The sequence below is a fragment of the Brassica napus genome, chromosome C3, assembly GCF_020379485.1.
Source record: "Brassica napus cultivar Da-Ae chromosome C3, Da-Ae, whole genome shotgun sequence".
Classification (NCBI taxonomy): Eukaryota; Viridiplantae; Streptophyta; class Magnoliopsida; order Brassicales; family Brassicaceae; genus Brassica; species Brassica napus.
Window position 1 is genome coordinate 64,897,051 of NC_063446.1, and position 15,928 is coordinate 64,912,978.

Sequence of the window (15,928 nt, forward strand, 5' to 3'; positions counted from 1 at the left end):
CGGCAATTGCCTTTCTGCTTTAACCATCTGGCAAGTCTGACACTGTGAAGTCCAAGTGGCAACATCACGCTTCATACCTTCCCAATGGTAATAGCGTTTCAAGTCCTGATACATCTTGGTGCTTCCCGGGTGGATAGAAAACTGAGAGTTGTGCGCCTGACGTAGGATCTCGTCCTTCAGATCCTTACTATTCGGCACACACACCCTATTTTTGAATAGAAAAGTTCCATTTGTGGCGGTGCGGTATCCAGCAACCTCCTTTGAAATCATTCTCCCCAATGACTCATCCCCTTGTTGAGCTTTACTGATCCTCTCTAACAAGACTGTTTGATCTAAGGCATCCAATGCAGCTGTCCTATCTTCAACAGTAGTAGCACATAGCCGTAAACTAGCCAAAGTAGCAACCAACTCTTGCACCTCTTTTGCCTCCGAGACGTTGACCTTACGTCTGCTGAGGGCGTCGGCCACTTGGTTTACTTTTCATGGGTGGTAGACGATATCTACATTGTAGTCCGCTAATAACTCTATCCATCTGCGTTGTCTCAGATTCAGGTCTCCTTGGGTAAATATGTACTTCAAACTTTTGTGATCCGTTAACACTTGCACCTTCTCTCCATAGAGATACGACCTCCAAATCTTAAGTGCAAACACAACTGCACCTAACTCCAAATCATGAGTCGGATAGTTGACCTCATGCGGCCTCAGTTATCTTGATGCATAAGCGACCACTTGCTTTTCTTGCATAAGCACACATCCTAGTCCCGTTCCAGAAGCATCCGTATAAACCGTGTATGGTACACCTGGCCTTGGTAATGCGAATACTGGTGTATGGGTTAGTTGTTCCTTCAGCTTTTCAAAACTCTTAGCACAAGCTTCAGACCACAAAAACTTCACATTCTTTTCCGTTAACATGGTCATGGGTTTAGAAGTACTTGCAAATCCCTTCACATACTTCCTATAGTATCATGCCAGTCCAAGGAAACTACGGACCTCAGTAGCACTTCCAGGTGTAGGCCACTTTGTAATGGCGACAATTTTATCTGGATCCACAGCCACTCCGGCTTCGGATACAATATGCCCCAAAAACCCAATCTCTCGCTGCCAAAAGCTACACTTGCTTGACTTTGCGTACAACTGCTGCACTCGCAACTTGTTTAGTACCACTCTTAGATGCCAATCATGCTCTCCTTTAATCTTAGAGTAAACCAAAATGTCGTCGATGAATACAATGACACACTTGTCCAAGTATTCCCGAAACACGTTGTTCATCAACTTCATAAACGCTGCTGGCGCGTTAGTGAGTCCAAATGGCATCACCACAAACTCATAGTGACCATAACGTGTCCGGAAGGCCGTCTTCCTTACGTCTTCCTCTGCTATCGAGATTTGGTGATAACCGGATGCCAAATCTATCTTTGAGAACCATGACGCTCCTTGTAGTTGGTCAAACAACTCGTCGATTCTCGGCAGAGGGTACTTATTCTTTGTCGTCACTTTGTTCAATCCACGATAATCGATGCAAAGTCTAAAACTTCTGTCCTTCTTCTTTACAAACAGGACAGGCACTCCCCATGGTGAGCTACGTGGTCTAATGTGGTCTAATGAATCCCTTATCCATTAGATCCTCTAACTGCTTCTTCAACTCAGCCATTTCTGCTGGTGATAAACGATACAGTGCCTTCGACACTGGTGCTGTACCAGGTTCTAATTCTATGGTAAATGCATCACCTCGCGTTGGTGGCGGTCCTGTCAACGGTTCAAACACATCGGTATACTCGGCTACAACCGGAATGGTGTCTAAGTCGGCTTCCTTATCTGATCCCTTGATGTTGATAGTGGCGAGATAAGCTTGACTTCCTTTCTCAAATAACTCTTCCGCTTGCATCATGGATATGATGGGGATTCCCGTACTTCTCTTTGTCCTTTGAAAAACTATTCTTCCTTAAGTCCTAGGGATGTAGACACGCGTCTTTGGGAAATCCATCACGGCCTTGTGGTATGTCAACCAATTCATTCCTAAGATCACTTCGTAGTGGTTTAACTCCATCTCCACCAAATTTCCTTTAAGCTCAATGCCTTCTATGACGATGGGGACATCCTCATACGTACCAGTAGACCTCATTAACTCGGTCCCTGCGGTTTCTATTCCTTTGGCGTTCGAAAGGAACATGCCCTCAAAGTTCCAACACTTTGTCAAGGTCGGAGACACAAAACTATGTGTTGCGCCAGTATCAAACAAGGTGTGGGCATTTATTCCCCCAACTAAAACCGATCCTACACGATTTTAACTATGAATAAGTCTACTATACTTGGACCAAACAGGACTTATAAGTAAATATCTAGTCAAGAAGGTATAGGAAACATACCAATAATCGGTTCTCCTCCTTCGTGGTCCCCGACTACGAAGGCTCGCCCACCCACAGCTTGCTTCTTTGGTGGTGGCAACTGCTCATTGCGCCTGGTTCCCTGTTGTGGTGCTCCGGCTTTTGGTGCTCCTTGCGGCGGCAGAGGACATGCACTAGAAGTGTGATCTTCTCTGTAACCACGGTAACATCGAACATTCGGTGGGAATCTACAATCCTTTTTGGTGTGTCCATGTTGATTACACCTGAAGCAGATTATTCCCCCTTTCTCTTTTCTGCTGAAGCTGTATTTGCGGCTTCCCATGCTCGCTTGGCCGTCTTTGGCTTAGTGTTCCTTGCGAGCTTGCTTTCCTCTTCCAAGCCTATTCCTTGAAAAGCTGTTGTTTCCACTATTTCGGCCAAACGGTCATACTTCCTAAGGGCACATCTGTTCTTCAAATCAACCCTTAGTCCATTCATGAATTTGCGGATCAGGTCTCGCTCCTCCATACGCCTGCGAGAAAACCTCCTGAGACGATTGAATTCCTCCTTATAATCTTTCACCGTCTTGTTTCCTTGACGCAGATTCTCAAATTCGCTCTCCATCATGTATGTGGCCTCAGGGGGAACATACTCACGGGTGAACTCATCCTTAAATTCCTCCCAAGTCAATTCATAGTGTCCTCGCGCTAATTCCACCACACCTTCCCACCATATCATGGCTTCGTCTTTCAGGTAATGCACACCCAATTCCCTACGAAACTTGGCTGGGCACCTGGCTGCATCCAAGTTCTTCTCCAGCTTCCTCCTCCAGTTATTTGCAGAGGTGGCACTGGCCTTCCCACTGAAACGATCCATTTGCATGTCCCTCATGTACTTCATCACTTCCCAGTATGAGGGTCCATGAACATGAACTGGCACAAACGGTGGAGGCGGAGGCGGATGGCGGTGATGCACTCCAACGCCCGGTACATTCCCGCGAGCATCAGCCTGGCGTGGTGTTCCATCAGCGGATTCTTCACGCATTTGATCTCCAAAACGCTCACGGTATCTTTGCAACTCTGCTATCATTTCTGCATACCCTGCTGGTTGGTCACTCTGCTGACTTCCCCTCGTTGAGTTTCCACCATTAGTCTCAGTGTTAGTTCCATTCACACTTTCCACAGAATTGGTCGGGCTAGCTTACCGAACCACACGTGCTGCAGCGCCTCTTCCCCTAGCGGTTCTTCTTCCTCTTGGTGCCATCCTATTCATGAAAACTAGCATTCAGAACTTTTCCCGGTTTACGAATGAAGAATGAATGAGTTCAAAGTAAAGGAGTGGTCTCGATGGTGCTCTTGACTCTAACTTTTAAAATCCCCATTTGTCCTTCTTTAAAATCCAAAACAAATTTAGAAATCCAAAAGTTTTTAAAGATCTTAAACTTTATTCCGATAGAACCGAACAAAAAGCATTTCCCTTCTACAGCCTCCCGGGTTAGGACCGGGGACCCTAACCTCAGGTCTGATACCACTTGTCACACCCTTATCTCGCTTAACCGAGACGGTATGAATTCACATTGCCTTTACCAACAAGAAACACATAAAAAAGGCCAATGCAAATCTCATTCCCAAGGATCGAATCCAAAAGTCTTACAAAATCATACTAAAACGAATAGGAAACGCTTAAAAACCAAATCACCAAGTCTTAAAATGAAATAACTTAAAGAAAACCAAACAACCCGAAAATCACCACCACACCGAGACGATCACTCCTGCACTTCCTCAAACTCACCTGAAAAAGAAAGGAGGGCTGAGTATTTCGACAACTACTCAGTGACGGAAGCTATAGGAGCTCCGAAATCAATCACCAACAATCATCACACAACATAGCATAATAATCTAACTTAAACATCCAGTAAAGCAAAAGCAAACATCAAGAAACGAGGATAAACCCCGACGGTGCCAACATGAGACTAACGCCACATCACGCTGTCTCCACGCCTCTCATGTTGGCATGTGAGAACTCACGACATCACGCTGTCTCCGTGAGTTCCACACCTTCACGCGATCACGCCACATCACGTTGTCTCCACGTGATCAGCGCCACCACATTCACACGATCACGCCACATCACACTGTCTCCACGTGATCTGTGTTACTACATTCTTACTTCACATACAGGCACGCCGCATGCCCGCTCCGGCGATGAATCATGCCAACTCACGCGATTGCCACATGACCCAACAAGAAACGATGTAACGCCCGAGACATACATATACGTCATTCCACCACGTTACACCGGCACACATAGGCCTTAAGCCTTTCTCTAACTCATTTACATCTCCCAAATATATATATATAAATATATCACCCTCATATACAATAACCCCAATCAATACAATCATCGCATTCAGTCCTCAAACATCATTAAACCATATTTTAACAGTCTTAGCAATAGATCTATGTCTTTCACACATCAAGCAACAAGATATTTATATATATCATATGGGTAGTTATTTATATTAATAGATCTATAGAAATTAACAAATAGGATGAATGATCAACCTAGACACTTCTACCATGATGACGTAATGATAGAAGGAGATAGAGATTGCAACAAGCCCTCACCTTAGCCTAGATCTGCGAGTTGAGATCTGAGTTGATGTAGATCTGAGTTCTACGGATCCTTACTAACCAGATCTACAAGAACAACGGTTGGTTTCCGTCCAAACCTTAGATCATAGATGTAGAAGAAGAAAGAGACAGAGAAGAACAAAGAGAGAGTGACTAGGGTTTTCTTACCCTCACTGGTTGCTGGATCTAGAAGAAAAAGAGTAGAAGCCTCAAGGAAACGACGAGAAGGTATCGAAACACGGCGAGATCTCCTCTCCGGTGAGGCTACACGGCGGTCGGTGGAGGTTTGGTGGTCGGCGGCTGCTCTCTCTCCAAGTGGGCAGAGCTTCGCTGTGTTTTGACTCTGTGGAGAAATACCTAAGGGCTGCCTCCTTTTTATAGAAGAGGAAAGGGAAACCCCTAGGGTTTTCTCTACATGGGCCAAATCATCACGGGCCTTGTCATAAAAAATTGGGCTCGGGCCCGGGATGTGACAGGTAACGACCACTGATGACGTTAAAGAAGACTAAATTGTTATCTGGGAAATGAAGGAATGACTATGTTTGAAGCACTGTACATCTGTATAAAATTTTTAATATATTGATTGCTAAAAATATGTTAGTAGCTAACAAATACATAAGTAACTGTAAAACTAACGACAAATCCAACACTTAACTTATATGTTAGAGGAAAATACTAATATAATAATTATAATTTTTGAGTTAGTAGTGCAACAAGAATGACATTCTGACTTAATGAAAACAAGGATATAAGGTAAGATTTGGTTGAGAATTTTCTAATATAAACTTAAATGAGTTTATTGTCACTAACCAACAAATATTATTAACAGTTAACCATAAAATTAGCAGTGAAAATACAAGTTACATGCTACAAGAAATTTTTCGTAATTCGACAGCTCTGTTGTATCTACATAGATATATCTGACATGATTGCCCATTCTTTTGCCGAGTATCTGTAATAAGAGATACTACACATTAGAAAGTCGCAAAGGTATATATATAAATTAATCATGATTTTAAATAACCATAACCGAGCAAACATAGAATTGTTTATCAATCATGACAACAAGAATCACTATAAATTAATTCAAAGATTTTGTTTTTTGAAACACAACATTTAGAATTTTAATCTTTCAGAATCTTGATTTTTAGGAAAAAATCTAAACAATTTTAACAAGTAAATATAAAACATAGGTATAATAGGAAAAGAGAAAAAGTTTCAGTTGTAGTAATTTTACTCTTGCATAAAGAAGCAAAATCATCAGTTTGAACTCTTATGTTGTACTTTCGATATCAAACCAATTCATAACATCTTTTTGGATCAAACAAGTTTCGTTTGAGAACTCCCAAAGGAAAAAAAGATTAATTTTTATGAGTGTTTAATCTTTAAATTCTATTAAACTTGAAAAAAAGAATAAAGAAGTAATACTCAGATTTGGAGAAACACACGGACATTGTTTTGACTGGTGTGTACAAGCTGAGTTCACCGACACGAAACACATAGCTCTGAGCCATAGGGAATGGTAGATAGTAGGGGTGAAATGGGAAGAAAAAATGGTCTCTGAAACTAAAGGTATAGTGCTAATTATTAGTTGGTTTGGGTGTACTGCCACCAATTTCTGTATTTTATTAATAAAATATTTTGGTTATTTTGATTCTATAAACTTTTTTTTATGATAAAAAATTATGGTCATTATAGGAAATTTCTCTTTAAATTAATTAGATGCATAATGGTTGGTTTTCGTCACTCCAAGTAGGTATGTCAAATGCGACAGTGTCCTAATTAACCAAGATTTTATGGAAGTTGGTTTAAATGGGTAAATTCAATTTTCTCCACCAAAAATGGCTTTGAATAGGTTGGACCTCACGGTCACTTGGTAGCTCAAAACGCTTAAAATTAAGGTTAAATTAATTTAAGAAAAATCATTTAACTTTTTTATGTTAGGGATAATAATCAAGAGTCATTACTCATGTTTTCGAGTAGGACACTAGCTTTCGATTTCTGTCTTGACGAATTTCGGTTTCAGAGCAAGGTTCAGTCGACAAGTACATGAGGAAAAGAGACAAAGTCGAATCCGTAGCCATCAATACTATTAGATTAGGAACATGTCCGGTTGATAAAAGGTTGTGTCTAACTACTATTTCAACAAAATATACTTTTTAAATATAATTGCAATTAAATTTAATTTCTGAATTTAACCACCACCTATACATACCTAATAATCGAGTAACCGCCACATTAACCACCATGACCAGTTTGATTAAAAATATACTATTCATACAAACAACAATTAATATACCACTTACTAAAGAAACATTTATGCCAATATATATTTTCTTAACAGTAAGTGACTATAAATCAAGATACCAAAGAAACAAAAACATTAGAAAATCAACTTTTTTTAATTAAATTTATGCCAATATATATTGACATTCCAAACACATATTCCAATATATATTGACATTCCAACACATATCAATTGTAACTATAACTTTGTTATTGTTTTTAAAAATTAATCATTTTTTAAAAATAAAGTACAAAATTAATGTGTGAAATGATCATGACACAATTGTATAGTTATGTAACATCACAAATTCAATACAACTATCAAAACCTCTTACTAATAATTTAAAAAATATTATACACAAACATATAAATTAAATTTCTTTAACATATAAGAAAAAAATTACAAAAAATGTTACATATTTACATTAAAAAACCAAAAAATTACAAACCAACATTATACATGCGGATCAAGATTTAGAACCGACAAATATGACTACAAAGAAACGGGCATACGAGCAATATGATTACAAAGAACTAAGCGTATACCGTCAACTTTCAAATGATTATTATTTTATAAAATATATTTTGATTAAGAATTATACACAGATATGATTACAAAGAAAACATACAAACAAAATTATAAAAAAAACACAAATATGAAAATTAAAACAAAAATATACCCGCTCCAGAATCTAATTTACTAATTAAGTAAGCGATGAAGAAAAAAATAGCCACTCCATAAAGACTCAATTCAAAACGTTCCAAAGCCATTTACTGAGAAATCTTTGCAATTGAAATAAAGTCGAAACATAGCCACTTACCGAAAAGAAAGTTTAACAATTGGAAAAACAAAAAAGGAAGCCACTAACTCTCGTTTCTCTAAATTACAGCCCCAACAAACAAACAAAATGTAGAAATGTATCTGGAACCCTAGTTCCTAGAAAGATGTAAATGTACTTTTTAATCTATGGAAACGTTTGGTTCCTCCAACGTCAAATTTCATTTCCACCTGAGAACATATGAATGGAAAATGATGGATTCGTTCCTTCATTGGTGGTTGTACATGCGTTTCCACCAATGATGTTATGGTAGGCTCTATATATCCATGGATTAAATCAATTCATACATTTTTTTTTTTGTCATCAATCAATTCATACATATCATGCAGGTTAAATCAATCCTACTAGTTTGTACCAGTCAAATCAGTCACAGTTACGATATCTCAGACGATTTTTTGGTGGTGTAGAACCTGCATGATCAAAAGGAGTAAGCTGGACCTTGCCTAAGACATAAAACCAAAAAATGTTCGTACCTAGTCTATATAACCAATAATGCCAGTGTTGGATTGATCGTGTCCTAAACATTTGTTGTTCTCAACAATCAGTAAATAGAACTCATGATACGTTGGGCTAGTGGTTTAGCGTAAGAATTGGGTCCACTGCGTTCATAGTTCAATTCTTATTGGAAAAGATGATTTACACCAGTGTCATTTGGGCTTGGTCCGAACTCCTCCCAATTAACAAAAAAAAAACAACTAATAAATAGAAATTAGAGTTTAGGGAACAATTACTAATTGTCTCTTAGTTGAACTAACTATTCTAAGTTTTTTCTTTCTAAATTTCATTCTAAAAGCTTTCATATGCTCGAAGAAAATTAAACGTACAAGACTGAGACGTTCATTTTAGAAAAAGTAGCATGCTCAAAATTAATAATTGGCTATCTTAGGCTTTTCTTTTTCACTTTAGGCAACCAAAGTTGCTGGGGGAGGGCCGGCCTCCTCTTTGTTCTTCTCAAAGTTTAGGCATCTCAATAATTTAAAACCGAAAACAAAATGGAATAAACTAAAAAGAGCCCATGAAATAGCAAAAGATAGATAGATTCGTTTAGATTTTCACTAATAAATAAATGAACTAAGGTATTCTTTGTCACATCTTTCCACGCCAAGTTCAAACCCTTATTATATTGCTCTATAGTTTCTTCAGATTTCATCTTATGAGTATAAATGTGTGTTCCCTTCAACTTATTTGTTGATTAATTCTAGTAGCATTGCTCTCGTTCATAGAAAAATTCGTGTAGCTCTTAGTCGGGAAAATATATAGGTCAACAGACAAATTAATTAAATGAGATATATCATGCAACATGTCTAAGTAACTATTTCTTCCATTTTTATTTACAGAAAATGTGAAACCAACCAAGATTTTCATTAACTTAGTTAATTTATAGATAAAACTCATTTCAGATGTTGTTTTATTGAAAAACCGGAAAATACTAAATTGAAGCTTAGACTAATCCACAAACCTTATGGAGAAAGACCAGCATTTTTACTGTTTAGGTTGTATGCAGCTGTGAACTATGGCTAAAAATAGAGTGAATGTATTTGGAATAGATCTTCTACACCCCACCCCACCCCCCCCCCCCCCCCCCCCCCCCCCCCAACTTCCTCCCGCAAACGAACGAGCCACTGTATGATATTTTTTTTATATAGAAATAGTTTGTCTTTAGAAAGTATAACATACTAGTGATGTAGTTTATCATATAAATCCGATGGGTCTTTTTCAAAGAAAATTAGAAATATAGTTTTAGAAAAGGGAAAAATAATCGTAAAGGGAAGTTTACGAAATAATTAGATAATAATTGTAGGTTGGCATGATGTACATATATCTTTTTGCAGTTTCATGGTGTGAAAATTTCGAGGAGATTTGGCTGTTGAAACATTGGGTACAGAAACAGAATCCTTGACAGAGAAGTAATTAATTTCTTCTAAAACAACATAAAACAAAAAGAGCAGCACAATTACCAAAGATTCTAGTTACTTTGGTTTGTACTAGTTTTAGTGTTGGGCAAAGACATTGCAAGGCCTCTTAAATCTGATGGATTATATTTTTATTTTTAGTTAATTGAACATAAAACATTAAAATGACATAAGGTATAATGTTTATTTCACAGTATATGGTTTGTAGTTAGCAGGTGATTCCACCCGAACTAAACAAAAATTGATTAATGCTTTACTAAAAGCAAAAATGATCACTACGTTCGACAAAATGATAAGACAGAGAATTTAGCTGAAAATAATATTTTATATTAGCAACATGTGATATTTGTGTGTGTTTTTTTTAATGATATTGTCTGTTTATGGAAATCCCTTTCATTGTTCCTTTTTAACTGGTATCGTAGAAGTGGTTTATATATTATATATGTATATGTGATTTTTACCTTAATTGGAATGGTTGGACATGTTTTTTTTTTGGGTCATCTAGTAGTTATATGGAATGGTTGGGCATGTTAAGCACGTAAACAATATAAATTTTAAAATAAAATTCCATTATTTCAGTTAATATATTAATTTTATATCAACCTTCAAAACAGTAAGCTAAAATAGTTATACCAAAATCAACTTGTCATAATAATCTTGATTTCGAACTAAGGTAAGATTAGTGTTGGATGATGACAACAATTTTTGTTTAAATTTTTGGTTCCTAAAACTCAAAAAAAAATCATTATCTTTAGGATCTCATCCAACACGTTCGTAAGAATTTGTTCTGTTAAAACCTCATGGACAATGTGACTTTGATCACCTATATATATCCTAATTCAAATAATCCTAATACAATTGGAACTAAAAATAAAAAGAAATCAAATCAAAAGATAAAGAGAAGGTAAAAAGAAGGCAAGAGGCACTAATCTTTAATATCTATAATTGTCTCCGATCTCCATTAAAGAAAAAGCGATGATGTGTTCTCATCTTTTGTGAAAGTATATATATTGCTTTTGCTTTTATCAAAAGCAAAAAAAAACACATTAAAGCTCAATCCAACCGACGAAGAATGCATTGGATACTGCAACATCTTTTTCACTTTTCTTTTAAATTCTACAATTATGTTTTTTTCACATTTTAATATATTCAGAAAAGAAAAAAAACGCAACGCTTGAAATTATGAGTACCCTCTTCACTTTTTAAGCCACTCACTAGAAGCAGCAAACTCCAGAACATAGTGAGCCCCCAAAAAATATTTAAAACAGTAAGAACATCATGATGTCTAATGATGATAATCTCCTTTGATTGATTTCTCAAGGATTTTACAATTTCTTGGAAGACCCTTCTTCCCTTTCACTTCTTTGAACTTCTCTGATGTTACAATGGCAGACAGGATCTTAACTTTCTTCCTAGTCTTGTCTTCAATCTCTCTGCTCTTCTCTCCTATCCTCTGTTCTTCTTCTAGTTCATCTCTTAACCTCTCACTTGTTAGACAAGCCAAAGTCCTTGTCTCTATAAAGCAAAGCTTTGATTCCTACGATCCTTGTCTTGATTCATGGACCGTTCCAAATTTCAATTCTCTCTGTTCTTGGACTGGCGTTTCTTGTGATGACTTGAATCAGTCCATTACTCGTCTTGACATCTCTAATCTCAACATCTCCGGCACTCTCTCTCCAGAACTCTCCCGTCTTCCGTCTCTCATGTTTCTCTCCGTCTCTTCAAACAGTTTCTCCGGCAAGATTCCTAAAGAGATCCACAAGCTCTCAAACCTAGAGGTCTTGAACATCTCAACCAACGCCTTTGAAGGAGAGCTTGCGCCACTTGAGTTCGGTCAAATGACTCAGCTGGTGACTCTTGACGCTTACAACAACAACTTCACCGGATCACTTCCTCTGTCTCTAACCAAACTCACTCAGCTAGAGTACTTAGACCTCGGAGGAAACTACTTTAACGGTGAGATCCCTATAAGCTTCGGAGGTTTCTTGCGTCTCAAGTATCTTTCTTTATCTGGAAATGACCTAAGTGGGAGGATCCCTAACGAGTTAGGCAACATCACCACTCTGGAGAAGCTATACTTAGGTTACTACAACGACTTCCACGGCGGGATACCAGCGGATTTGGGGAGATTGACCAATCTTGTTCACTTGGATTTAGCTAACTGCAGCTTAAAAGGATCAATTCCTGCAGAGTTAGGGTTCCTCAAGAGCTTGGAGATTCTGTTTCTTCAAACCAATGAGCTTACAGGTTCTGTTCCTCGAGAGTTAGGGAACATGACAAGCCTCAAGACTCTAGACCTCTCCAACAACTTTCTTGAAGGAGAGATTCCTCTAGAGCTATCTGGACTTCAAAAGCTTCAGTTGTTTAACCTCTTCTTCAACAGATTGCACGGCGAGATCCCTGAGTTCGTAGCTCACCTTCCTGATCTTCAAATTCTCAAGCTTTGGCACAATAACTTCACCGGAAAGATCCCTGAGAAGCTTGGATCGAACGGGAAGTTGGTAGAGATCGATTTGTCTACTAATAAACTCACAGGTTTGATCCCTGAATCACTCTGTTTCGGAAGAAGGCTTCAGATTCTCATTCTCTTCAACAACTTCTTGTTTGGGCCTCTGCCTGAAGATCTTGGCCAGTGCGAGCCGCTCTGGAGGTTCCGTCTAGGTCAGAACTTTCTGACAGGTAAACTGCCAAAGGGTTTGATTTACTTGCCTAATGTATCGCTTCTTGAGCTCCAAAACAACTTCTTGACCGGAGAAATCGCGGAAGGAGAGGTGGGAAATGGAGGGTTGTCAAGCCTCACTCAGATTAATCTGTCCAACAATAGGTTATCCGGACCGATCCCTGGTTCAATCAGGAACCTCAGAAGCCTTCAGATTCTTCTTCTTGGGGGGAACCGGTTCATGGGGCAGATCCCTGGTGATATTGGAAGTTTGAAGAGTCTTCTCACAATTGACATGAGCAGAAACAACTTGTCAGGCAAGTTACCTCCAGAGTTTGGTGAGTGTCAGTCATTGACCTACTTGGATTTGAGTCATAACGAGATCTCAGGTCAGATTCCGGTTCAGATATTGAAGATTCAGATGCTAAACTATCTGAATGTTTCTTGGAATTCGTTTAACCAAACCATCGCGGTTGAACTCGGATCCATGAAGAGCTTAACATCAGCAGATTTCTCACACAACAACTTCTCCGGTTCAGTGCCAACTTTAGGGCAATTCGTTTACTTCAACAACACGTCATTCTTAGGAAACCCTTTTCTCTGCGGATACTCTTCAAACCCTTGCAACGGTTCCCAAAACCAATCTCAATCTCAGATTCTTAACCAGAAAAGTGCAAATTCCAACGGCGAAATCTCCTCGAAGTTCAAGCTGTTATTCGGGTTAGGCCTACTAGGGTTCTTCTTGGTGTTCTTCGTTTTAGCTGTGGTCAAGAATCGGAGAATGAGAAAGAGTACCTCGAATCTATGGAAGCTAATAGGGTTTCAGAAGCTCGGATTCAGAAGCGAACACATTGTAGAATGCGTCAAAGAGAACAACGTGATCGGTAAAGGTGGCGCAGGGATTGTCTACAAAGGCTTAATGCCAAACGGAGAAGAGGTTGCGGTCAAGAAGCTGCTAACCATAAGAAAAGGGTCATCTCACGACAACGGTTTATCAGCAGAGATTCAGACATTAGGTAGAATCAGACACAGAAACATTGTGAGGTTGCTCGCCTTTTGTTCAAACAAAGACGTTAATCTCCTTGTTTACGAGTATATGCCTAATGGTAGTCTCGGAGAAGCCTTGCACGGAAAAGCTGGAGTGTTTTTGAAATGGGAAACGCGGTTGCAGATAGCGTTGGAAGCGGCTAAGGGTTTGTGTTATCTTCACCATGATTGTTCGCCGCTTATAATCCACAGGGATGTGAAATCAAACAACATATTGTTGGGTCCTGACTTGGAAGCTCATGTGGCTGATTTTGGGCTTGCTAAGTTTATGATGCAAGACGATGGAGCTTCTGAGTGTATGTCATCAGTCGCAGGCTCGTATGGATACATCGCTCCAGGTACATAACTGATTCCCAACACTTGTTTCTTGCATTACACGTAATAATACTTACGGTTAGGCATTTAGGTTTCCGTTCGGTTTGTTTAATGTTTTGGCTTATTTAGTTTGGGATAATACATGCCAGAATCTATTTAGTTTGGCTTGGTTAGTCTTTTTTTTTTAATGGCAGTTTGGCATGGTTAGTCAAAATCCATAATTTGCATATTATATAGAAAATGTGCCAAAACTAAAATTGTAGTATATAATTTATTAAATAATTATTTTAACTAACCAGTATTTTAGTTAGGTCGTGTTGATCTTAATTCTACATGGTATCTAGGCGAATTTGACCAGATTTTTAGTGTTATAATAGTCAATTTTGTTTTGGTAAATGCTCATTCCTACCTAAAACTCATGTACGGTCCCATTTTAACCTATTTTATCCAATTTCTTAAATGCAGAATACGCATACACACTGAGAATAGACGAGAAGAGTGATGTGTACAGCTTCGGAGTAGTGCTATTGGAGCTAATAACAGGTCGAAAACCAGTAGATAAGTTTGGAGAAGAAGGGATAGACATTGTGCAATGGTCAAAGATTCAGACAAATTGTAACAAACAAGGTGTGATAAAAATTATTGACCAGAGATTGAGCAATGTGCCATTGGGAGAAGCCATGGAACTGTTCTTTGTGGCAATGCTATGTGTTCATGAACATAGTGTTGAGAGACCGACCATGAGAGAAGTTGTCCAGATGATTTCTCAAGCTAAACAACCCAATACTTTCTAAATGCTGTATTAGTTTATATATATATATATATGAGTTGAATATTTTTTGTTATGGTGTATAAGTAATGTGGTTATAGAGTTTTTTAGAAATGTAATGAAGGTTTGGTGGGCATATGAGTTTAAGAATGAGGGGGAGGGGGGAAGGGGTTAGGATTATATATTCGCGACATCATATATCCATTCATGCAGAACTTTAAAGAAGTTCAAACAATTGTGAAAAGATGTGAGAGATTATCTAATCCTACATCATCGACAAAAAGAATATATCTCCTACATCAAATACCAAAGTTTATCAACATAATAGTGTGTGTTAATATGAATAATTAATAAGCTTGATTACATGTTTTTAATCTATTTTGAATACGCAAATTAATATTCAATTTTAGAAGGAAAAAATTAACACAAAAATAGTAGCATAAAATTCGTAACCTCATATCTCAAACGACTAAGTCATGTAGTATTTAGTTTTGTCTCAGAGGTCGCTCATCATATTTGTAGGTTTTGTTTTAGTATTTTCTAGTTAATTCAACAGCATTTATTTTTGCATTTTAGAAAAGGTGGAGAAATATAATTAATTGAGAAATACCATCGGATAACATTAAAAAAGTTTTTGTCACAAATATAGATTTTAGATCAAAATGTTTCATTTAAAAAAATATACACTTATACCTCTAGAGTTAATTAATCAAAACATTAGGATATTTAGAGTTAAGGGGTGGAAATTTGGGATTAAGTTTTAAAATTTATAAAATAAAAAATAAATATTAAAAATTTAAAAAATAGTTCCAAAAAGTATTTTGAATTACAAAAAGAAAATTTGAAAAAAATAAAAAAATTCAAAAATTCAAAAAAGTTTATAAAAAAGTTTGAATTTGAAAAAATATAATCTGATACTATAAAAAAAATATTTTTTATTTTGTATTTTATTTTTATTTTTTTATTTGTATTTATATATTTAGGGTATTAAAATCTTTCTATCTATTAAATGAAATATTTTGATCATTTTCCTCCGTAAAATATATTTTGTGATCGGTCTATATAGGAGAATTGCTCTAATTAATTTATTTCGAAAAAATTAACATGGTATAAAGAGATATGCATCAGTAAATGCATACGTAC

The 15,928-nt window shown here is 37.4% G+C and overlaps 2 protein-coding genes across 2 annotated transcripts; one reads left to right on the top strand and one right to left on the bottom strand.

Annotated features, from left to right (window-relative positions):
• Nucleotides 1–1,942: 1,942 nt before the first annotated feature.
• On the bottom strand, nucleotides 1,943–3,413 carry LOC111203525. Its single transcript, XM_022697360.1, has 3 exons — nucleotides 2,674–3,413; nucleotides 2,367–2,608; nucleotides 1,943–2,274 (listed from the first exon to the last, which is right to left on the bottom strand). The coding sequence occupies exons 1-3, from the start codon at nucleotides 3,411–3,413 to the stop codon at nucleotides 1,943–1,945; spliced, it is 1,314 nt and encodes a 437-aa protein (XP_022553081.1).
• Nucleotides 3,414–11,197: 7,784 nt separating this feature from the next.
• On the top strand, nucleotides 11,198–14,921 carry LOC106389875 (leucine-rich repeat receptor-like serine/threonine-protein kinase BAM3). Its single transcript, XM_013830222.3, has 2 exons — nucleotides 11,198–14,039; nucleotides 14,482–14,921. The coding sequence occupies exons 1-2, from the start codon at nucleotides 11,381–11,383 to the stop codon at nucleotides 14,808–14,810; spliced, it is 2,988 nt and encodes a 995-aa protein (XP_013685676.2). The 5' UTR covers nucleotides 11,198–11,380; the 3' UTR covers nucleotides 14,811–14,921.
• Nucleotides 14,922–15,928: the final 1,007 nt, after the last annotated feature.

What these genes read in the sequence shown, in the direction of transcription:
- LOC111203525 (XM_022697360.1), bottom strand. Translation starts at nt 3,413, where the DNA reads ATGATAGCAGAGTTGCAAAGATACCGTGAGCGTTTTGGAGATCAAATG. An exon ending in ACTAAGCCAAAGACGGCCAA is followed by an intron (nt 2,609 to 2,673) that starts GCGAGCATGGGA and finishes AATCTGCTTCAG; the next exon opens with GTGTAATCAACATGGACACA. An exon ending in AGGAGGAGAACCGATTATTG is followed by an intron (nt 2,275 to 2,366) that starts GTATGTTTCCTA and finishes AAAATCGTGTAG; the next exon opens with GATCGGTTTTAGTTGGGGGA.
- LOC106389875 (XM_013830222.3), top strand. Translation starts at nt 11,381, where the DNA reads ATGGCAGACAGGATCTTAACTTTCTTCCTAGTCTTGTCTTCAATCTCT. An exon ending in GTATGGATACATCGCTCCAG is followed by an intron (nt 14,040 to 14,481) that starts GTACATAACTGA and finishes TCTTAAATGCAG; the next exon opens with AATACGCATACACACTGAGA.